Here is a 17,890-nt window from a genome sequence, read left to right as displayed (position 1 = left end):
GCTGAGAGAAAAGAAACGCGAGCTAACGTGGTGTATTGATACCGGAGCCCAGGTCTCTGTGATGCCGGAAACCGTGTACAGAGAGGTGTATGGGAAACTCTCGCCGTCAGACAGAAAGCTGATAGGCGCAAGGGATACACCACTAGAAACTGTTGGACAAGCAATCATGAACCTACAGCTCGGGGAAGCATGCATCGAAGAATGTGTCTACGTAGTGAGAGGTGCAACAAAACTGCTTCTAGGGATCCCAGCTATCCGCAATACCTACAGTGTCAGGGCTATCGATTGCAGCGCCAACCAGCAAAATGAAGAACCGTTCATCAACAAGGAAACCATAGTTCGCAAGAACCCACACCTCTTCAATGGTCTAGGTAAACTAAGCGGAGAGTACACGATCCGTCTTAAGGAAGGAGCAAAGCCATTTTGTTTGACAACCCCTCGACGAGAACCGCTCCCACTGCAAAAGAAAGTGGAGCAAGAGATAAACCGGATGGTGGAGCTCGGCGTGATAGAACCAGTAGACGAGCCCACGGACTGGTGCGCACCGATAGTAGTGGTACCAAAGCCAAATGGAACCGTGCGAATATGCGTCGACCTCACCAAGCTCAACAAAGAAGTCAGAAGAGAAGTATACCAAATGCCTAAAGTGGAAGAGACTCTCGGAAACATAGCCAAAGGATCGATCTACTCCAAACTTGACGCTAACTCAGGCTTCCACCAAGTTCCCTTAAGCGAGGAAAGCGCTAAGCTTACTACCTTTATCACTCCTTTTGGGCGGTATATGTTTCGCCGTCTGCCATACGGAATCTCCTCTGCACCGGAATACTTTCAGAAGAAAATGGACCAGGAGCTGGCTGGACTAGAAGGCACACTATGTCATATGGACGACATCCTGGTCGTTGGAAAAGACCAAGCGGAGCACGATAAGAGACTGGCTGCCGTCCTTCACCGCATCACGGAAATCGGCATGACACTGAACCCAGACAAGTGTAAGTTCTCAGAGAAGAAGATTGAGTACCTTGGACAGGTGATCGATAACGAGGGGATCAAGAAAAATCCCGCCAAGGTGAAAGCTATCGTCGACATGGATGTACCTAGGGACATCCCTAGCCTGAGACGATTTCTCGGGATGGTGAACCAACTAATGAATTTCTGTCCCAATCTAGCAGAGAAGACGCTTAAGAAGAATAGCGCGTGGGTTTGAGGCAAGGCGCAAGATGATGCCTTCGATGACTTGAAAGAAGAAATGGCTTCAGAGAGAGTGCTTGCACTGTATAGCCCCGGGAAAGAGACTGTAGTCTCCGCGGATGCAAGCAGCTTTGGATTGGGGGCAGTACTCATGCAGAAGCAGCCATCCGGAGAAATGCGTCAGATTTCGAACAATGTGCTCAAGTTACACATCAATACCTACGTTCGAGGCTCTACCACACGCTCCGAATTCTATAGATGGCATTGAGACTATAGTTTCCGATAGGCTTTGGTCACCGCTGCAGGCTCATGATTCCAGATTTGGGGAAATCGACCTGTGGATATGCCTTTTTTATTTTGCGCTATTGGTATTTATCGGGATTAGAACAAGGTGCTCAAGTTACAAATCAATTGACAATGTTCGCGGCTCTACCACACACTCCGAATTCTATAGATGGCATTGAGACTATAGTTTTCCGATAGTCTTTGGTCACCTCTGCATTCTTATTATTCCCGATTTGGGGAAATCGACCTGTGGATATGTCTTTTTTTACTTGCGCTATTGGTATCGGGTTCAGAACAATGTGCTCAAGTTACACATCAATACCCTACGTTCGCGGCTCTACCACACGCTCCGAATTCTGTAGATAGCATTGAGACTTTAGTTTTCCGATAGCCTTTAGTTACCCCTGCAGGTTCATGATTCCAGATTTGGGGAAATCGACCTGTGAATAAACCCCTTTTACTTTGCGCTTTTGGTATTTATCGGGCTTAGAACAAGGTGCTAAAGTTACCCATCAATACCCCATGTTTTACCACATTATTAAAGTTTTGTTTGTCAGCCGCAGAGACTGCTTTAGTTAAATGAGAATCATAAGTTTCTTGAGTATCGAATCACCCTGTCTGTCGTGTCACCTCGAGGTCAATAATAGCAGAGTGGATTTTAAACTCTTTCTGTATTCGATTTTAAGAGAAAAAAGACTATTCTCTTTATCCTGTAAAAGATATTTACTCTTTATCATCTCATTCCCTTTTCTTGTATACAAGAAGCCCAAGAAACAACAAACTATAACCAATTTAGCAGTTTTATATGAATAACCAATCTACGTTATTTGCATAAAATCTGAAAAGCCACGAAATTGTACAATGGTCGGTAGTTCACTAAACAATCATAATACATAAGAGTTAAGTGTTTGCAGTCGAGATTTGGTTAAATCAGGACGTTGTTATAACTTTGGTTCGAATTGGTTGCTGAATTCGCTGCTAACTTCACTACTTGAATTAGCTGCTGAATTAGTTGCTAACTTCACTACTTGAATTAGCTGCTGAATTAGTTGTTAACTTCACCGCGGTATCCAAAGCAACATAAAACTTTTTCCCTAAGGGAAGCAGTCAGCCATAGCACTACGACCAACCGGTATGCACGGATGCGTAAGTTTTCAATGATGCAGAAAATACAATTCGATAAGAGAATGCGCTATTGACAAAAGGATTTTGAAGTAATGATGCAGTCTAACTCGGGATTGCATATCGTACAAAAAGTTATCGATGCCGTCGAAAAGATTCAAGGCAAAGGTTCTCTTGCCGGGTGCATGTATACTTTTGTTAAGTAGTATCTATTATATGTCTGAAGATTCCAAAATAATATATCGTGATGAGAAAGAAAAGATACAAGCGCTGAGGAGGAACGAGAACTTGCAAGGTCCTTCATCTGAATCAAGATTCTCCCATCACACAACTCGCAAAAACAAACCCATACAACAAGATATACAAGTCGACAGGGTCCCCTCTAGCCTTGTTGCTATTGAGAGGAGTTACCAGTCGGCATTGCAAAACTTTCGTACAAATTTGCATTCATTGAAACTGGCAGCAAATAAAGATCATGATGTAATCAGGACTTTAGCTGAGTGCGAACGAAAGCCATTCCTTTTGATTCTAGTACACACAAAGCCGGGGTCTTTCGCCAGAAGGGAAGCTATCAGACAGTCATGGGGAAGACCTGACAGGAATTTCAACCAGATGCATAATGTTAATAATAGGTGGGTAAAACGTGATGACAAACAGACGAACACAGAGGGCATATAAACAGAACGGACGAACAAACAGTCAGACAGACGGACTAACAGACAGTCAGAAAGACGGACTTACAGACAGTCAGTCAGACAAGACGGACAAACGAACAGAAGCTAACAAAACAGTAAGAATGCATCAAACAAATAACAATGGGTTGACTTGTGTGACGCATGTTTTCGAAGGCTGTGAGATGTTTCAGCAGTAGCTATATATCAAAATCCATTAAAAATTGTCATACAAGTCGGAACAGCGGTACCCTGGGTACCAGTCTCGAGCTTCGTTCGTTTACTATGCGCCCTTTACTAACTACGAGTTGTCACCGCTTCGCGGCCCGTGTTGTCGGAGTGAAAATGGAGCCTCTGGTATCCAGGTTAGGACAGCGGATTTTCACAGTTATATCCCCTCCCCTCCCACAAAGACTAAATGGGTCACTGTGTTCCCCCTTGTTTCCCACGGACTCGTATACGTAACGTCCCTATGTCAGGCGCAGTTGCTTGTTATGAGCGTCCGTATAGGTCATGTGAATTTTTGGCACCACCCCCCCTGCAAAGTATAAATTGATCAGTGTGTCCCCCCTTGTTTCCCACACTGACTAGTATTCGTAACGTCCCTATATGTCAGGCGCTCAGTTGCTTGTTATGAGTGTCCGTATAGGTCATGTGTACTTTTGTCACCCACCCTCGCCTCCCACAAAGACTAAATTGATCACTGTGCTCCCCCAAGTTTCCCACGGACTCGTATTCGTAACGTCCCTATATTTCACGCGTCCCTATATGTCACGTCCCTACATGTCAGGTAGCGCTACGGACCCCGGTCGATTTTCAAACAAAACCAATTCTTCGCTGTTTACGAGACACACTGCTGGCGTTTTCTGTGCGTTATCCGCTAAGCACTGCTATGCCAAGGGTTTCCAAGTATTTCTGATGTTTACAGGTCTTGGAAAACAGTGTTCCTGATTGGGAAAAGCCGTAACAAATTCATCCAATCAGCACTCGCGGAGGAATCCAAGAGATCACGTGATGTAATATTTGGCTCTTTCGAGGAATCATATCCAAATCTGTACAAGAAAATGGTTCTTGGAATAGAGTGGCCGCAAAACAACTGTCCAGCGGACTACATCCTGAAGACGGATGACGATTGCTACGTGAGCGTGCAAGCGTTAATCACGTGGTTGGACTCTTATCACGTGATCAATGCGTCACAACCCCTCTATACTGGAAATCTAGCACTCCACAGCAAAGCCATCCGGGACTCATCTCATCGCAATTATTTATCACGTGACCAGTATCCCGAAGAGGAGTTCCCGGCGTACATCTCGGGCGGGGGCTACCTCTTCAGCGGTTTTCTCCTACCGCGGCTCATCTCTGGGTCTAAGCGCGTCAAAATGTTTCCGGTGGAGGACGCTTGTTTCGGGACTATTATGAACGAAATACGGGTCCGCCCAACCGCCGATTTGCGATTTCTTCCCTTTATATTTTGTGGGTTTGATAGGAGTGGTGTGTACAGGCCAGTGTACGCGTTGTATAGACCGTTGTGCGAACTTCTTGGACCGTTCGTTATTCACGGGCTGCGACCCGAAGGTCAAATAACCTTACATTACAACGTGCGAATCATGACTGCTGTATCGTCAATATGCAGTCAGTATCAAAGGAACGCGTGGCTTAGGGCTAGACGTAGGTGCGTTGTTCCGAAACAACAGCGCGTGTCGGCATTATTAGCTAAAGCACGCAATGTAGCTTAGCCAGATAGCAATTCTTCAGTTTGCAAACCATTTTGGACGTGAGGCGCTATGGCCATGTTACAATAGGCAATTTTTCCGGGTCATGTAGAAGCTATCATCCCTATTGGATTGTTGCAACACAGACGAAGAACGAGAATACAATAGAACAGATCTTAGCCAAACGTGGCAGGCCTTACGAACGCGCTTCTACACTTTTAATTTTTCCTGCAACTTCCACAGCCCAATGACGGTAAAACATTTTGCAGATTGCAGAGGAAGGATATACGGTCGCATTTTTTTGCAACTTATATTGAAATCAGAGCCAACATAGCGGACTAACCGTTAGACAGAGCGATAGACAAAATTTCATAATAAAACTCTGAATGCGTCCTTTAAAACCCAGATAACTTCCTCATCTTTCTCAACTTGTTTGTTTCTACCTTTGCTAGTTTATATGGAACCAAACATTCGATTTCGATAAGAAAATCCGATACGTCTTGACAGCTCGACGGCTGAGCGACAACTGAAGGTGTCGCTGCCCTGGGCACGCTCCTTTTATAGCGCGGTTTCGCGTTTCAATGGTTTTGCAGGTTGTATTGCTAGTTGATTTCGGATTGATGAGGCAAATAATAAATCTATTATAATAAAATACTGGACAACTATAAAATAAAAACATTTTGATTGCGAAGCAATGTGTACATGTATACAATCTCGTGCATGGTGACCGTTCCTTGACGAGGGAATCATCTGTTTCAGGGAAACAGCTCCTTGAGCATATTGTGGTCCTAATAGCGCTTTCTCTTTGTAATCTCGGGCTTCCAATTGACGGGATGTGACTCTTCAGTCTGCGCACAAAATATAAAAAAATATGAGTGCGCGTTTTTTTAACTATTACCATGTGACGCGCGACTTTGACTGTTTACCATGTGACGGGCGCTACCGTGACCACCTTGACTGTTTTACCATGTGACGCGCGCTATCGCGGCCACCATGACTGTTTTACCGTACAACGCGCGCTACCGCGGCCACCTTGACTGTTTTACCATGCGACGCGCGCTACCGTGGCCACCTTTAACCGTCCTATCCCAGTATTTGGGCATTAAACATTTTTGCACGTGGACTCTGAAACAGTACCAGTGTTATCCTCGGGTACTCAAGGCGGTCAGCGTAACCTTGATATGCATGCTTATCAGGTTTAAGGCCATGGTATGACTTTTTGTACTTACCGCCATCTCGTCCTCTTTATAAATCTTGATTGTTTTATCAGCTTCCGTCGTTATTAGACGGCTACTACTCTGGTCGAAAGTCATGCTAAATATGCCAGCTTCGCTGTCCAGGGACCCTGGCTGGGCCGTGCCCTGAATTCGCTGGAAATTGTACCCGGTCTTCCAGTCCCAAAAGTACATTGAGCCATTATCACCTGTGAACACCACAAGAGAAAAGCTTTAAGAAGGGGAGTTTGTTTTATCCCTATCCCTCTTTAATTTTATGCTGATAGGAAAAAAAGTTAATGTCATGGATGAAAATCAACATCCTTGATTAGAATATTTTTATTTTCTTTGTTTTTTTTTTTATTAAAAAAAAAAAAACATGTCCCAGAACTCTTCAAAGCACAAACCCTGTCAAGTTGGAGTTACTCCACAGGGTCACAAGAAGCTCTGAATAGAACTTTAGCATAATATATACGAGAGGAATCAGACATGATGCCGAAACCACTCCTGCCAACTATGCATGTTGAGTAAGACACAGCTGGTCATTCTATGCTTCCACACAATATACAGGTCGGAGAGCCTCACAGGTCACTCAGTTATCCCGATCCACTGTCTCAATGATTACTGTTTCCCTGTTTCCACTTCCAAGCTAGCAGAGGCCACTCTTCTTTTCATTTAGAAGTGGGCACAGCCACAGTCAAGGGAAGGTCTCCACGGAAAAGTACTAACTATATGTAATTCTCCTTGGATGAAGTGCTTGTATTTTGCGAGGTCACTCCCTGTGATGTAGGCTACATTTGGATCCTCACTAGTCTACAAAAACATTGCCGGAAAAAGATATCTACCTATTTTCCAATGGATCTGGTTTGCATACGTCAACAAAGGAAGCTTTCTGCAAAAACCTTTTATAGCTTAAATACCGAATAACAGTGTCTAGGTATCAGCTGGCAGGGAATTTCACCGGTTAAAAGAAGAGGTGCTGCCTTTAACCGACTTATTCCTTAGCTAGTAGAGTTTCCATTCTTTTTTCCACTAAGTTCCCTTAACCCTTCCACTAATTTTTTTAAAACAAAACAAACCTCCTGAGACGAGAACATTATCAGAGTTGACAGCCAAGCAGTTTATGATAGTGTTATGGCCAGACAGATTCTGGAGGAAGTTGCCATCTGGGAATTTCCACATCTTGATGTTGTCCGGTGAGGCAGAAGCAAAGGTGAACCTATTAAACACAAGTTTTCAGAACCTACTTTCAAGAGAATAATCTGTTCATGGTGCTGGTTCATTCACTTCTGCTTCATACCTTGTTTTTTCCCCAAATAAATGCATGCGCTTTTTGGCCATGAAAAATGTTTATCAATTTTGTTTATTGTTTCTCAATGTACTGAAAATGCAGTAGATATCAATTTTAAACAATAGTATGATCCCCACTACTTCAATTGATAAAATTACCCGCATTACCCGCTTAGCCAAAAAGAACATTCTAAATACGCAATAGTTTTTTTTAAGAAGGCCAATCACGTCATCATTTTAGCTCGAGCACAATACCAAGGCACAGCAGCGAGTAACTAAAATACACTTTCAATCAAATATTACCAAAAAAATAATTAACTTTGATCATATATGGTTGCTTTTGAGTTTTCATGCAAATGGCCATTGTATTTTCAATTGCAAAACAAGAACAAACAAGTTGCTATTTAGCATTCCTCAGATATGATCACATGACTTACAAGTTTGGATTAAGAGTGACAGCCCGGATACTCTTTTTGTGGTTGGTTAGGGTCACTGCAGATTTCCCTGCGGCAAGGTCCCATAGTCTGATAGTACAGTCATGACTCCCTGTGATGACTTGAGGGTCGACTGCCTGGGCTCGTACTGACGACACGGTGTTGGTGTGCCCGGTCAGGGTGTGGATACAGGCCTTAGTACGGATATCCCATACCTGATACACAATGGGTGATTATGATTCATGCTGGACACTTTATACTGTAGGAATCGTGCAGGGATAAACAGGCTCTTGATGTTTAATCAACTTGAAAATTGGGGTCTGCTGTTAGATATTTTCACAAATGTACTGTTTTTATTGTTTGCAGTTTTTTTTAAAATTAAGTGTTATTGATTGTACACTTTAAAGAGCACTATTCAGGACCAAGTATGTAAGCCACCCTTCATCATCCAATAAATGTCCAATGTTGTTTTGACTGTAAGTATGTTATTTCTATATAATGTGATGAATGTCAATAATTTAACACACGAATAATTAAATACACTAATTAATAACTGACCTAACATTATCAATGGTCATTGATTGATAAGAACTCTACTGGTATTATGATTGGTACGTACCCTGGATACTAGAGGCTCTAAGGGTTGTTTTTAGAAAAGGTAGAGGAAGAAAAAGATAGTGCCCTTCTGGGTGAGAGTTTGAATATGAAATACTGTAATTCTTCTAGTCAAACCAAATTTGTGTCACATGCAACAAAGGAGCTGTCAAAGCTCAATAAACCAGCTGTGACAAAAAAAAAACTGTTGAAAAGAACTCTGGTAACATCTGTCAAACAATCCGAGATTTCAAGGGTTTGTCTGTTGTACAGTGGCTGTATTACTGCCAAACTTAAAAGAGGAAAAAAATATGGAAGCTTTGGTCTTTGTTTTCAATACACCGAGTAACTTTACCAATATAAAAGTTTTGTCTGTTACTTACTTCAGCCAAATTACAGATAAAAGCAGGAAATAAATAGTAAAACAAATTGTCCCAGAGCTTTTCACAGCACAAACCCTGTGAAGATGGAGTTACTCCACAGGGTCACAAGAAGCTCTGGATAAACTTTAGCATAATATATACGAGAGGAATCAGACATGATGCTGAAACCACTCCTGCCTACTATGCATTTAGAGAATGATATAGTATATCATACTTGACCCTTTCACCACCAGGTCACATAGCTTGGATAGCACAGACTTAGCCTCTTTAGAGGCCTGTGGTGCTGAAAGGGTTAAACCATATATGGTAATTATGAAGTTTTCTTACAAATAGACCATTATATATATTTGCAAATAATAAAGGATTGGCTGGTTGTATTTCTTAAGGTTTAGGCTTACCCTTGTTGTAGCATCTCTGCCACACGTCAACAGCACATCAATAGTGGGATGGATATCAGCATCGTAAACGGCACTTAGGTGACCATGGTAATGTCTTATCACCTAAAAAATACATACAAATTAATCAACAATAAACATCAGGCCACAAATGTATCACCCCACCCTCCACCCAGCATTACCACCATCACCCACACATAACATGCACTCTCATATGTTAAGCTTATTTTCTAATCGCTATTATTTCTATTATCATTATCGATATTTCTAGGGCCTTGTAATGTATTCTTATTGTCAAGCATTGAAGGGGGGGGGGGTATTTGAGCTTCGAACATCTGTCCCAGAGTCTCCTAAAAGTGTACCTGAGCTGTACAACATTAGTTTTGCCGAACAGCCTAAGCACAAACTCTGGATTTTATGTAGCATAATATATACGAGAGGAATTTGGAGAGACAACCAAAACCACTCCTGCCTACTATGCCAGTGCTTCTGTACATTACTATTACTGATATAATACACCAGGTCCACCAAACTTAAAGCTGCATTGTCACCAGTTTACTTCCGGTCGATTATGAACAATCTCCGATAGATTTAAACGGACAACGCAAAAATAATATTTTATAATGTTGAAAGCAGTTTTTTTTAAGGATGTGATTGATAATTTAGAGCAGATGGCCTGTTAAATATCTTGGATTATAATAGATTCTTTTGTCTTTTAACGGTCGAGGTTCCCCTAAGACCTCCAGAAGTAAACTGGTGACAATGCGGCTTTAAAGGGGCCCTTATCACAGTTAGGTAATCATACAGCCTGTACCAAACCTAAAAGTACAGTCTTCAGGCCATCCCATCTGCTAAATATGAGGCGTTCAAACCACAATATAGTATTTATCTGAAATATCAAATTTCATTTAATAAACCTGGATGGTTATGTTTGGAATTTCAAATAATTTTGGTTGCTATCCAGCCTTCCAAAAATAACACTAAAATACATTTTTACTAGTGCAAATGCCCTATTAAACTTTGAAGGGGGATAAAAATTAGCAGGAGGTGGGGTTCTCATTTTAAGCACAGTAGTGGTAATTTACCTTGTTATATTCCAGATCCCAGCATTTCACAAGCTTGTCTTCCCCGGCTGAGAAGAGGTATGGGTGGCGTGGACTTACAACCAGCCCTCGAACAGTACTGATGTGCCCTGTTAGGGACAGCTTCAACTTGCCACTTCCAAGATCCCAAATCTGATAACAATAAAAAAATCAATATAAAATTCACTTAACATCACTCCAAGAAAGCACTGAGCTATAATTTTTTAAAAACTTAAGACAAACGCTTAATTTTGACATTTTTTTTCAATAACCTATCAAATACAAATTCGGAATAACGGACTGCCCAGTGTGTTAGGATGCCAGAGTATAAAGGTCTCTCACCTCTACTGGAACGGGTTTGATTCCCGGTCAAGACGTCAATACATTTTCAAGTGGACTATAATCAAATCTCTGTATCAGAGTCTTCAATGTAAAGCGCGTGAGACTTGGATGGCACAAGCCTTGCCAACCAGGCTAAACACAAACTCTGACTTTCATGTTGCATAATTAATACGAGAGGGATTGGAAGGGTCTACAAAGCCACTCCTGCCTACTATGCAACAAATACTACACTTTTTTAGAGTACAACCTTTTCAAATCCAAACATTCCAGGCACTGTTTATTTTGAAAGATAGAGAGGTTAGTATCCATAAAGAGTGTGTATTCCATGCAGGGTATGATCTATAAATTGTTACCTTTATAGTTCTGTCAGCCGAGCCTGTGGCAAACCATTTGTTCCCTGGCTCTACTGCCACAGATCTCACCCAGCCTGTGTGACCACTTATAACCTGACAAATACAAACAATAAGTGTTTGGGAGCATCTAGAGGATGTAAACAATGTTTTTGTAATTAAAGAGACAAGCCCAGACCAATAATTTAACTAAGGCTAAACACCTCTTTGGCTTATATTCCTTTGTTGTCCAATTGGAGAAAAATGGTTAGCAATGGTTGACATTTGGTACTGAGGGAACAAACAGAGTTCTTTGTAAATTAGCAAAGCAAAGGTCTGTTTAAACTGATGCACTGTGACTATACATGGAATTTAGATGTTCAAGATCCAAATAACTTGACTACTTAACATTTTGTATCAAACATGACTAAATACTTTCAGAGAGCTTATCAAATTCCCTGCAGCTGGAATTCTGAGCTATGGGGGTGCAGAGACAGAACTCAGTCAAAACAAAAGAATGAGAAGATGCGTCCAGTAACACAGCCACCACATAAGTCATGTCTGAACACCAACACAGCTAAGGATAGATATTGCTGATTTTTCCTCATCAGTACATACCCTCATTAGTTTCCATGGTGCATGCCACTGTGGCTTGGGGAGGGAGGGTGTCTTCCGTTGGTGCATGAGGGCCGTTGACTGTTGTTGTTTTGTGCCACCAATACTGACAAGGGCTTTTGATTTGGGACCTAACCGCTCCTGCCCTCCCGACGCCATGGCTTTCTGTCTGATGTCCACAATGCCCAAAGAACGTTTCTGAGCTTCAAGTCTATTGATATGAAATACAAAAAAATTATTTGTTTGATTTTTTTATATTATTTATTTTATTGTACACTTCATTCTTTCCTTTCTTATGCTGCATTCACACCAAAACCATGTTTAGTTACAATAAACAAGGTCTTTCTTTGCCTGATAACTTGCCTAGTTTCTCATTGTGTTGAATTCTTACTAGCTAAATGATCACTTAGCAGCATGTTCAGCACAGTCTATTCAGTTTTGTTCTTGGTTTCGTCCACTCTTGGGAGATTTAAATTTAAACCAGTTTAATTAAACCCCCTTTGGTTTAAGTGCTGATGTGAATGTGGAATTAGTATCTGATAATTCTAGTGTGATAAAAGCTTAGAAAATTTGAGCATTGCTGCACTAGAAAAACTGTGGTTTATCAATTTGTATTAGTTGAAGAAATGCTGCAGTTTGGACAGTTTCTGATAAAAATGGGTAAAAATACAGGAAGGGGAGGCCATATGTACAGTACTGCTATAGAGTATCATAACCTCCAATTGCGAGTGTAGGTCGAGTCCTCATTAAAAACGCTACATGCAACAATCGACACACACTTTTAATGAGCCACTCATACTCGCAGAAACTGTGCCGCTTGCAAATTAAGCGAGTGCCTATGTGTTACTGTGGTTGTAGGATGATGACTCAAATATGAGAAATCTAATGAAACCGATTAATCTTCTTCGTAGACAAAACAAGCTAAAATACGCAACACCGCGACTCTTATTGGAAATATAATTTGAAATCACTTCTGAAAAGGAACACAATTTCGCTTAAAATATCTTGAGCTGTTTGTGGCCGATCAAAAGGTATACATCAAAGGAGATAAAGCGAGGAAGACATCATATGAAGTAGACATCGTGTGAGGACATGTTTTTCCTCGTGGGCCTTTGATTCGCTTCTAAATAATTAGAAACATAATACTTTTCAAACTGTTCTTGATTCCAACACACTTGGTCTTTAGTATCGCAGCAGCTTGTGATTCTTATATTTAGTGGGCTTTTTGTCGTCTATTTTTATGTTGCATGCCGCTTTTACCGTCTTCATAATACAGTTTATAAACAAACAAATATTCACTCGGAACACTTGTCGCTTTTATCACTTCTAAAAAATTAGCCTGTTGCGATTAAATCGTATATCTCTTATGAGCTACTATGTTTTCTTCTCGTATTATCATATTTCGTACAGTCCTTTCGTATCATCGTATTTTATGTTTACCGAAAACCACTGTGCCATTCACACATTTTTATTGTCTCGCCAGCTAGTCACGCACTACATGTAGTTGTCTATCACCTGCACCAAAATCTGTCGCTTCTATTCTTCAAACTCTGTTGCTTCCTTTCTTCAATACTATTCTATCCTTTGAAAAGTTTCTTGTGTTGCCTCCAATGCCAGTAGGGATGATGAGCCAAAAGTTATAACTATTTACCCTGGTTCTATTTAGAGAAAAATTCGAAGTTGGTCAAATGTTGTCTTTACAAGCTACGGTTTGTTCTCCGCTTCATACAGCTTTGAGTTGTAAGTAAACCCCTAAAGATAAAAACAAACTTCATCCTGAATCTTCTCTAGATGTTATTTTAGTTTTTTTTTTTCAGAATCCTTGCTCTATGCTTATAGTTAGTTCACTAAATGTTTGTTCACGAAATATTAGGCTTGTGAAATGGTAAAAATAGTTTTTGAAGTCCTATGTTTACTACAATAATCCAAAGTCCAAGTCATCCTGAACACAGACTATAGAGCCGACAATCGATCACTTGTAAATGCATAATAAGTCTATGAATATTCTGCGAGTCGATACTCGCAATTTACTCTTGAGTAGAATATGCATCGCGTCTCGACGTTCGCGATTGGAGGTTATGATACTCGATACCCGTACTGTTTTATGTGTGCCATTGACTTACTGAGAGTCTGATAAAGGCAACTCTGATAATATCCTCTGTTTTCCTGCTTCTGATATTTCTCGGGGGTAAACAGCTGTTTCTGATGTAAGCGGGACACCTGAAAAGACACGAATCAACCAAATCAAGAGTGCAGGCATTCATAGAACAGTGCTTGATACACAGGTGTAGAGAGGAGTTTATTTGGAAATGTGGAAGAAACATGCAAATTACAGTTTCATCCCTACAAGCCTCTTTCATGGTTATCCAAACATCAGGGGATTTTTTTCTCTTGAGGATAACCATGAAACAGGCTTGTAGGGATAAAACTGTTGTTTCCATGTCTTCTCCACCTAACCCAATAAATGCTTATATGTATTGTATTGTACGTATAGTCTTTTGACAAAAGATTGTCGCGCACCGGCTTCACTGAAGTGCCTAGCTGCATATATTAGCCACCACATAACTTCAGACTAAGACGATGTAGCCGTGGCTAAAATATGCAGCTTGGCGCCTAAGTGGTTTTACTCATACTTACATGCGGACTTGTTGCATTGTCACAAAGCCGGTACATGACAACCTTTTGTCAAAAGACTGTATAACTTCACATAAACACTTGCTGCCTACTCAAGAACATGAGGCACCTGCAGCAAATGAAAAATAAACTATGGTGTGTGTGTACATGACTCCACCTACCGGGCGCATGAGGGTATGGGTGACCTCCTTGGATAATGGTCTCTGGATGTTGGGCTAGAATTAGAGAAGCACCCTTCACAATCACAATCACAATCACAATCACAAGCTCCTCTTACTAGTTGAGACTACATAGTGAGTTGTCAGTACACATCAAAAAGAGAATATAGAAAATAAAAACCTGGCCCACAGACCCCAGTAATTTTAATATGATAAAATAACTGACTTTATCTGCATATACAGTACCCTACAGCTATGTTACAGAACATTAAATTCTATAATTTATGGCTAGCTTATTGCAGTATACAAGAAGTTTGCAAGAATTTGTACCCATTTTTTAGCAGTGGAGAGTGGGGCATTCCAGCCCCCTGCCCCCTGCCCACCTACCCAGCTAAATGGCTGCACAATTAGGTCATATCAAAACACAGATAACATGCCGTACCTTGCTGCTGCAGGCGGTCTGAGTGAGATGTCATGTTCTGTCCATGTGTTTCTTTTGCAGATGATACGGGGACCAAGTCCTTGATAGGATCATACTCATCTCGCACTTTGCATGCTATCTTGATCTTCTCACTTCAAAGAATTAAGGGACAAGGTGTTTGTAAGAGAACTCAAATAGTAGAGTAATCTGAGCCTTCTTCAAACTTTCATGACAAAATCACATGGGTAATCAATGCTAATAATTACCAAAGTATTACAAAAAATTTACAATGTACCAAAGAAGTGCCAAGGTGGGTAAATCAAAGGCTCTGTGAGCAAACTTGTGAATGCAAATTGATTTTTCTAGTTATTTTCTTGTGTGCATAAAAGATGAACAGGATACTGAACAAAGCATGAACACATCCAAGATGCAGAGAGTACATAAAATTTCCTTACACCTTTTTTTTCTTTTCAACGTCATGACAGACCAAGAACAGTATAATTAATCATTATCATTATAAAAAATAAAAATAAAAAACTGAAAAAAAACCCTGTACTACTGGGAATCGAACCCGGGTCACTGTGGTCCGAGACAAGTACTTGAACGCTAGACTATCTTGAAATTGCTGAGTCGTATTGTAACTAAAATTATTTTTAATACTATTGATATCGTACCGTTCGAAAAGCTTTTGCTAGCATATCAAATTTCAGCATATTCTTTCCAGAAACAAAATAAAATACCCGCAATAATTGATCACGCTACTGTCATACAATGTGTTTTATGCATGTTAACATTCTAGAAAGGCGAAAAATTGTTATTCGATTAAAAAGCGAGGGCCATGTGTTTGTGTGAGAGTGGAGGACTTGATCCACACCCTTGCATGATCGTGACGTGCCGAGAAACAGGCAAACGCCGTGCGATGCGCCGCGATGTCGATGCAAGTGACCGTTGATAAGGAGGCAGAGGGATCGGATGATTTAAAGGTTGCTGTATTTGGGGAGCTGGGATGGCGATTTCCCAAAAGGGACCTCCAGTATCTTCAAGGAAGCAGTAGACTTTTGCGTGTATGTGGTTGACCCGATGAATGATCTCCTGGCGAAAGTGTGGCAAGCGGGGAATTTGGTATTTAGGGGACTAGCTCAAGGCGCCCGGCTAGTTTCCACAGTGTTTTAGGTACCTCCAACACGATTGGCGAATAGCGATGAAAATTCGATCCGTGCACGTTTAGGAATTTACTTTCAACATGTTTCGAATTCCTTTAGATTAGTATTAATAGCTTTATAGTGTTAGTTGAATCAAGAAAGCGTCCTTTCACCATTTCCCAGGAAGGTTAGTTTCTAAATTTGACAGGACAATGGACACTGAGTAATTTGCATGGTAGTAAATGTTAGCATCCCTAGAGAGGTGCGCGTCCCCGAGCGAGTATAAAAGCGGCTGTTTTTACAGTATCTGTTAGTGTTTTAGTACCGTTGAGCAAAGGAGACGCATTGCTTGCAAGGCGTGATGCGGGAGCAAGAAATGCAGTTGCTCAGGGAAGACAGTCAGCAGAGATAAGCCACAAGCTTAGAGTGCTGTCCGTACGGGCCTGTCATGCCAGTTGTGTTCAGTTTGATTTACCGGTTGTAAGTACTTTGTTTTTAAAACTAGCCTTTGGTTTAGGTTACCTTTTCTCTGGATTTGACTATGTTTGTTATCACTTAAAATTTATTATTTAATTTGTTAATAAATCCTTATAAGTCCATGCCTTGCATCATGTATTTGTTCTCACGTTGCCTTTCGCTCGATTACTAATCGATGAAAGGTCACAAATTTGCAGATCATCGATTAACCATCGATTGCCAATATTAATCGATTGATTAGCATCGATTGATTTCGATTGACATCGATTTATATCGATTTTCATCGATTATCGGTTTCATCGATTAATTACGCCGGGATTAGTAGTGTTCGAAAAAGAACCCTAGCTAAACGAACGAGCGTTATTACAAACAACAGCTAGAATACAAGACAAATTACAAATTTACAAGAAGCCCCAAGAAAATCCTTTACCAGCATTGCTTTAAGTAGTATTTACAAGATACACACAAGCAAACGCGGCTCATGGGCAATACCTGTGTTCGTCTTGTGCGACCGGTAACGCGTGGTCGTGGAGGAATAGATCATGAGTCCTCTTCAAAGAACGAAAAACCAGCGTATGGACCGAGTGCTTGACAATATCCTACAAAAATCAAAACAAATATTAGTTAGATTATACCTTAATGCCCGAGGGATGAATATTAGGGTTGTTTTCAGACGCTACTCATGGAAAATACTGCAATTCGGTTCCCTTCTCTACGTACCTCGGACGCCATTTTGTATTTTTTTAGCACGACGCATGCGCAGGTTAAAAAAAAAGGCGCGAAGAGACTCATGGGACCACAGGTAGCCCAATTAAAATCACCAAGCAAGCGCCTCTCTATCTAATAACAGGAAAACACAAATGAGTGCCACCCCGAATAAGCCTCGCCTAAAAGTTTGCCCCTATCAAAATAGACTCATCTGATGAGAGGGGCCGTACGTTAGAAGGGAAGTTGCCATAACTTTTTATCATTGAAATCTTGTTTCGTCATAGATCAGGGAGCGCCTCCCAGAGAATAAACGCCTGAATAAACATGTATGAGGAAAACCAAGGGTTGTAAATAGAAAATGCATGTGGCTAAATTCCACAAACTGATGTACCCCTCGCTGTATGTTTGATATTTCTGCCTATGCCTAGAGAAGAGGGACATGCACTTTACAGCTGTAATATTTAGTCTGATCGTTTGATCATAAGATTGCCCCCCCCCCCCCCCCCCCCTGAAGCCAAAATCATAAAATAGGGCTATTTCCGATAATTTACCAGATTATAAGCTTTGAAAAGTACGGATAACGACGCCCTAAGCATCAATGTCTTTTCTATCGACAAGACCAGTCCGCAATTTTACGAGCATCTTTTGGGTAATTTCCGTAATAAAAAGCGATGGAAATTGCAAACATTCGCAC

The 17,890-nt window shown here is 41.0% G+C and overlaps 2 protein-coding genes across 2 annotated transcripts; one reads left to right on the top strand and one right to left on the bottom strand.

The window, feature by feature from the left end:
- The first annotated feature begins 2,583 nt into the window (after positions 1-2,583).
- Positions 2,584-5,669, top strand: LOC116612230 (beta-1,3-galactosyltransferase 5). Its single transcript, XM_032372868.2, has 2 exons — positions 2,584-3,227; positions 4,195-5,669. The coding sequence occupies exons 1-2, from the start codon at positions 2,737-2,739 to the stop codon at positions 5,000-5,002; spliced, it is 1,299 nt and encodes a 432-aa protein (XP_032228759.2). The 5' UTR covers positions 2,584-2,736; the 3' UTR covers positions 5,003-5,669.
- LOC5504525 (pleiotropic regulator 1) lies at positions 5,644-17,253 on the bottom strand. Its single transcript, XM_001625394.3, has 13 exons — positions 17,209-17,253; positions 16,981-17,087; positions 14,891-15,021; positions 14,452-14,505; positions 13,780-13,876; positions 11,660-11,867; positions 11,066-11,158; positions 10,374-10,523; positions 9,292-9,393; positions 7,920-8,131; positions 7,272-7,411; positions 6,208-6,401; positions 5,644-5,826 (listed from the first exon to the last, which is right to left on the bottom strand). Exons 1-13 carry the CDS (start codon positions 17,218-17,220, stop codon positions 5,767-5,769), a joined length of 1,560 nt encoding a protein of 519 aa, XP_001625444.1. The 5' UTR covers positions 17,221-17,253; the 3' UTR covers positions 5,644-5,766.
- Positions 17,254-17,890: the final 637 nt, after the last annotated feature.

This window comes from Nematostella vectensis, chromosome 10 (assembly GCF_932526225.1).
Source record: "Nematostella vectensis chromosome 10, jaNemVect1.1, whole genome shotgun sequence".
In the NCBI taxonomy this organism is placed as follows: domain Eukaryota; kingdom Metazoa; phylum Cnidaria; class Anthozoa; order Actiniaria; family Edwardsiidae; genus Nematostella; species Nematostella vectensis.
This window is presented reverse-complemented; position numbering and strand designations above follow the sequence as displayed.

Excerpts from the sequence above, each read along its gene's own strand:
- LOC116612230 (XM_032372868.2), top strand. The coding sequence starts at position 2,737 with ATGCCGTCGAAAAGATTCAAGGCAAAGGTTCTCTTGCCGGGTGCATGT. Across the intron at positions 3,228-4,194 it reads ATGCATAATGTTAATAATAG|GTCTTGGAAAACAGTGTTCC; the intron begins GTGGGTAAAACG and ends TGATGTTTACAG.
- LOC5504525 (XM_001625394.3), bottom strand. Across the intron at positions 14,506-14,890 it reads AGACCGCCTGCAGCAGCAAG|CCCAACATCCAGAGACCATT; the intron begins GTACGGCATGTT and ends CTCTAATTCTAG. Across the intron at positions 5,827-6,207 it reads ATAAAGAGGACGAGATGGCG|ACTGAAGAGTCACATCCCGT; the intron begins GTAAGTACAAAA and ends TTTTGTGCGCAG.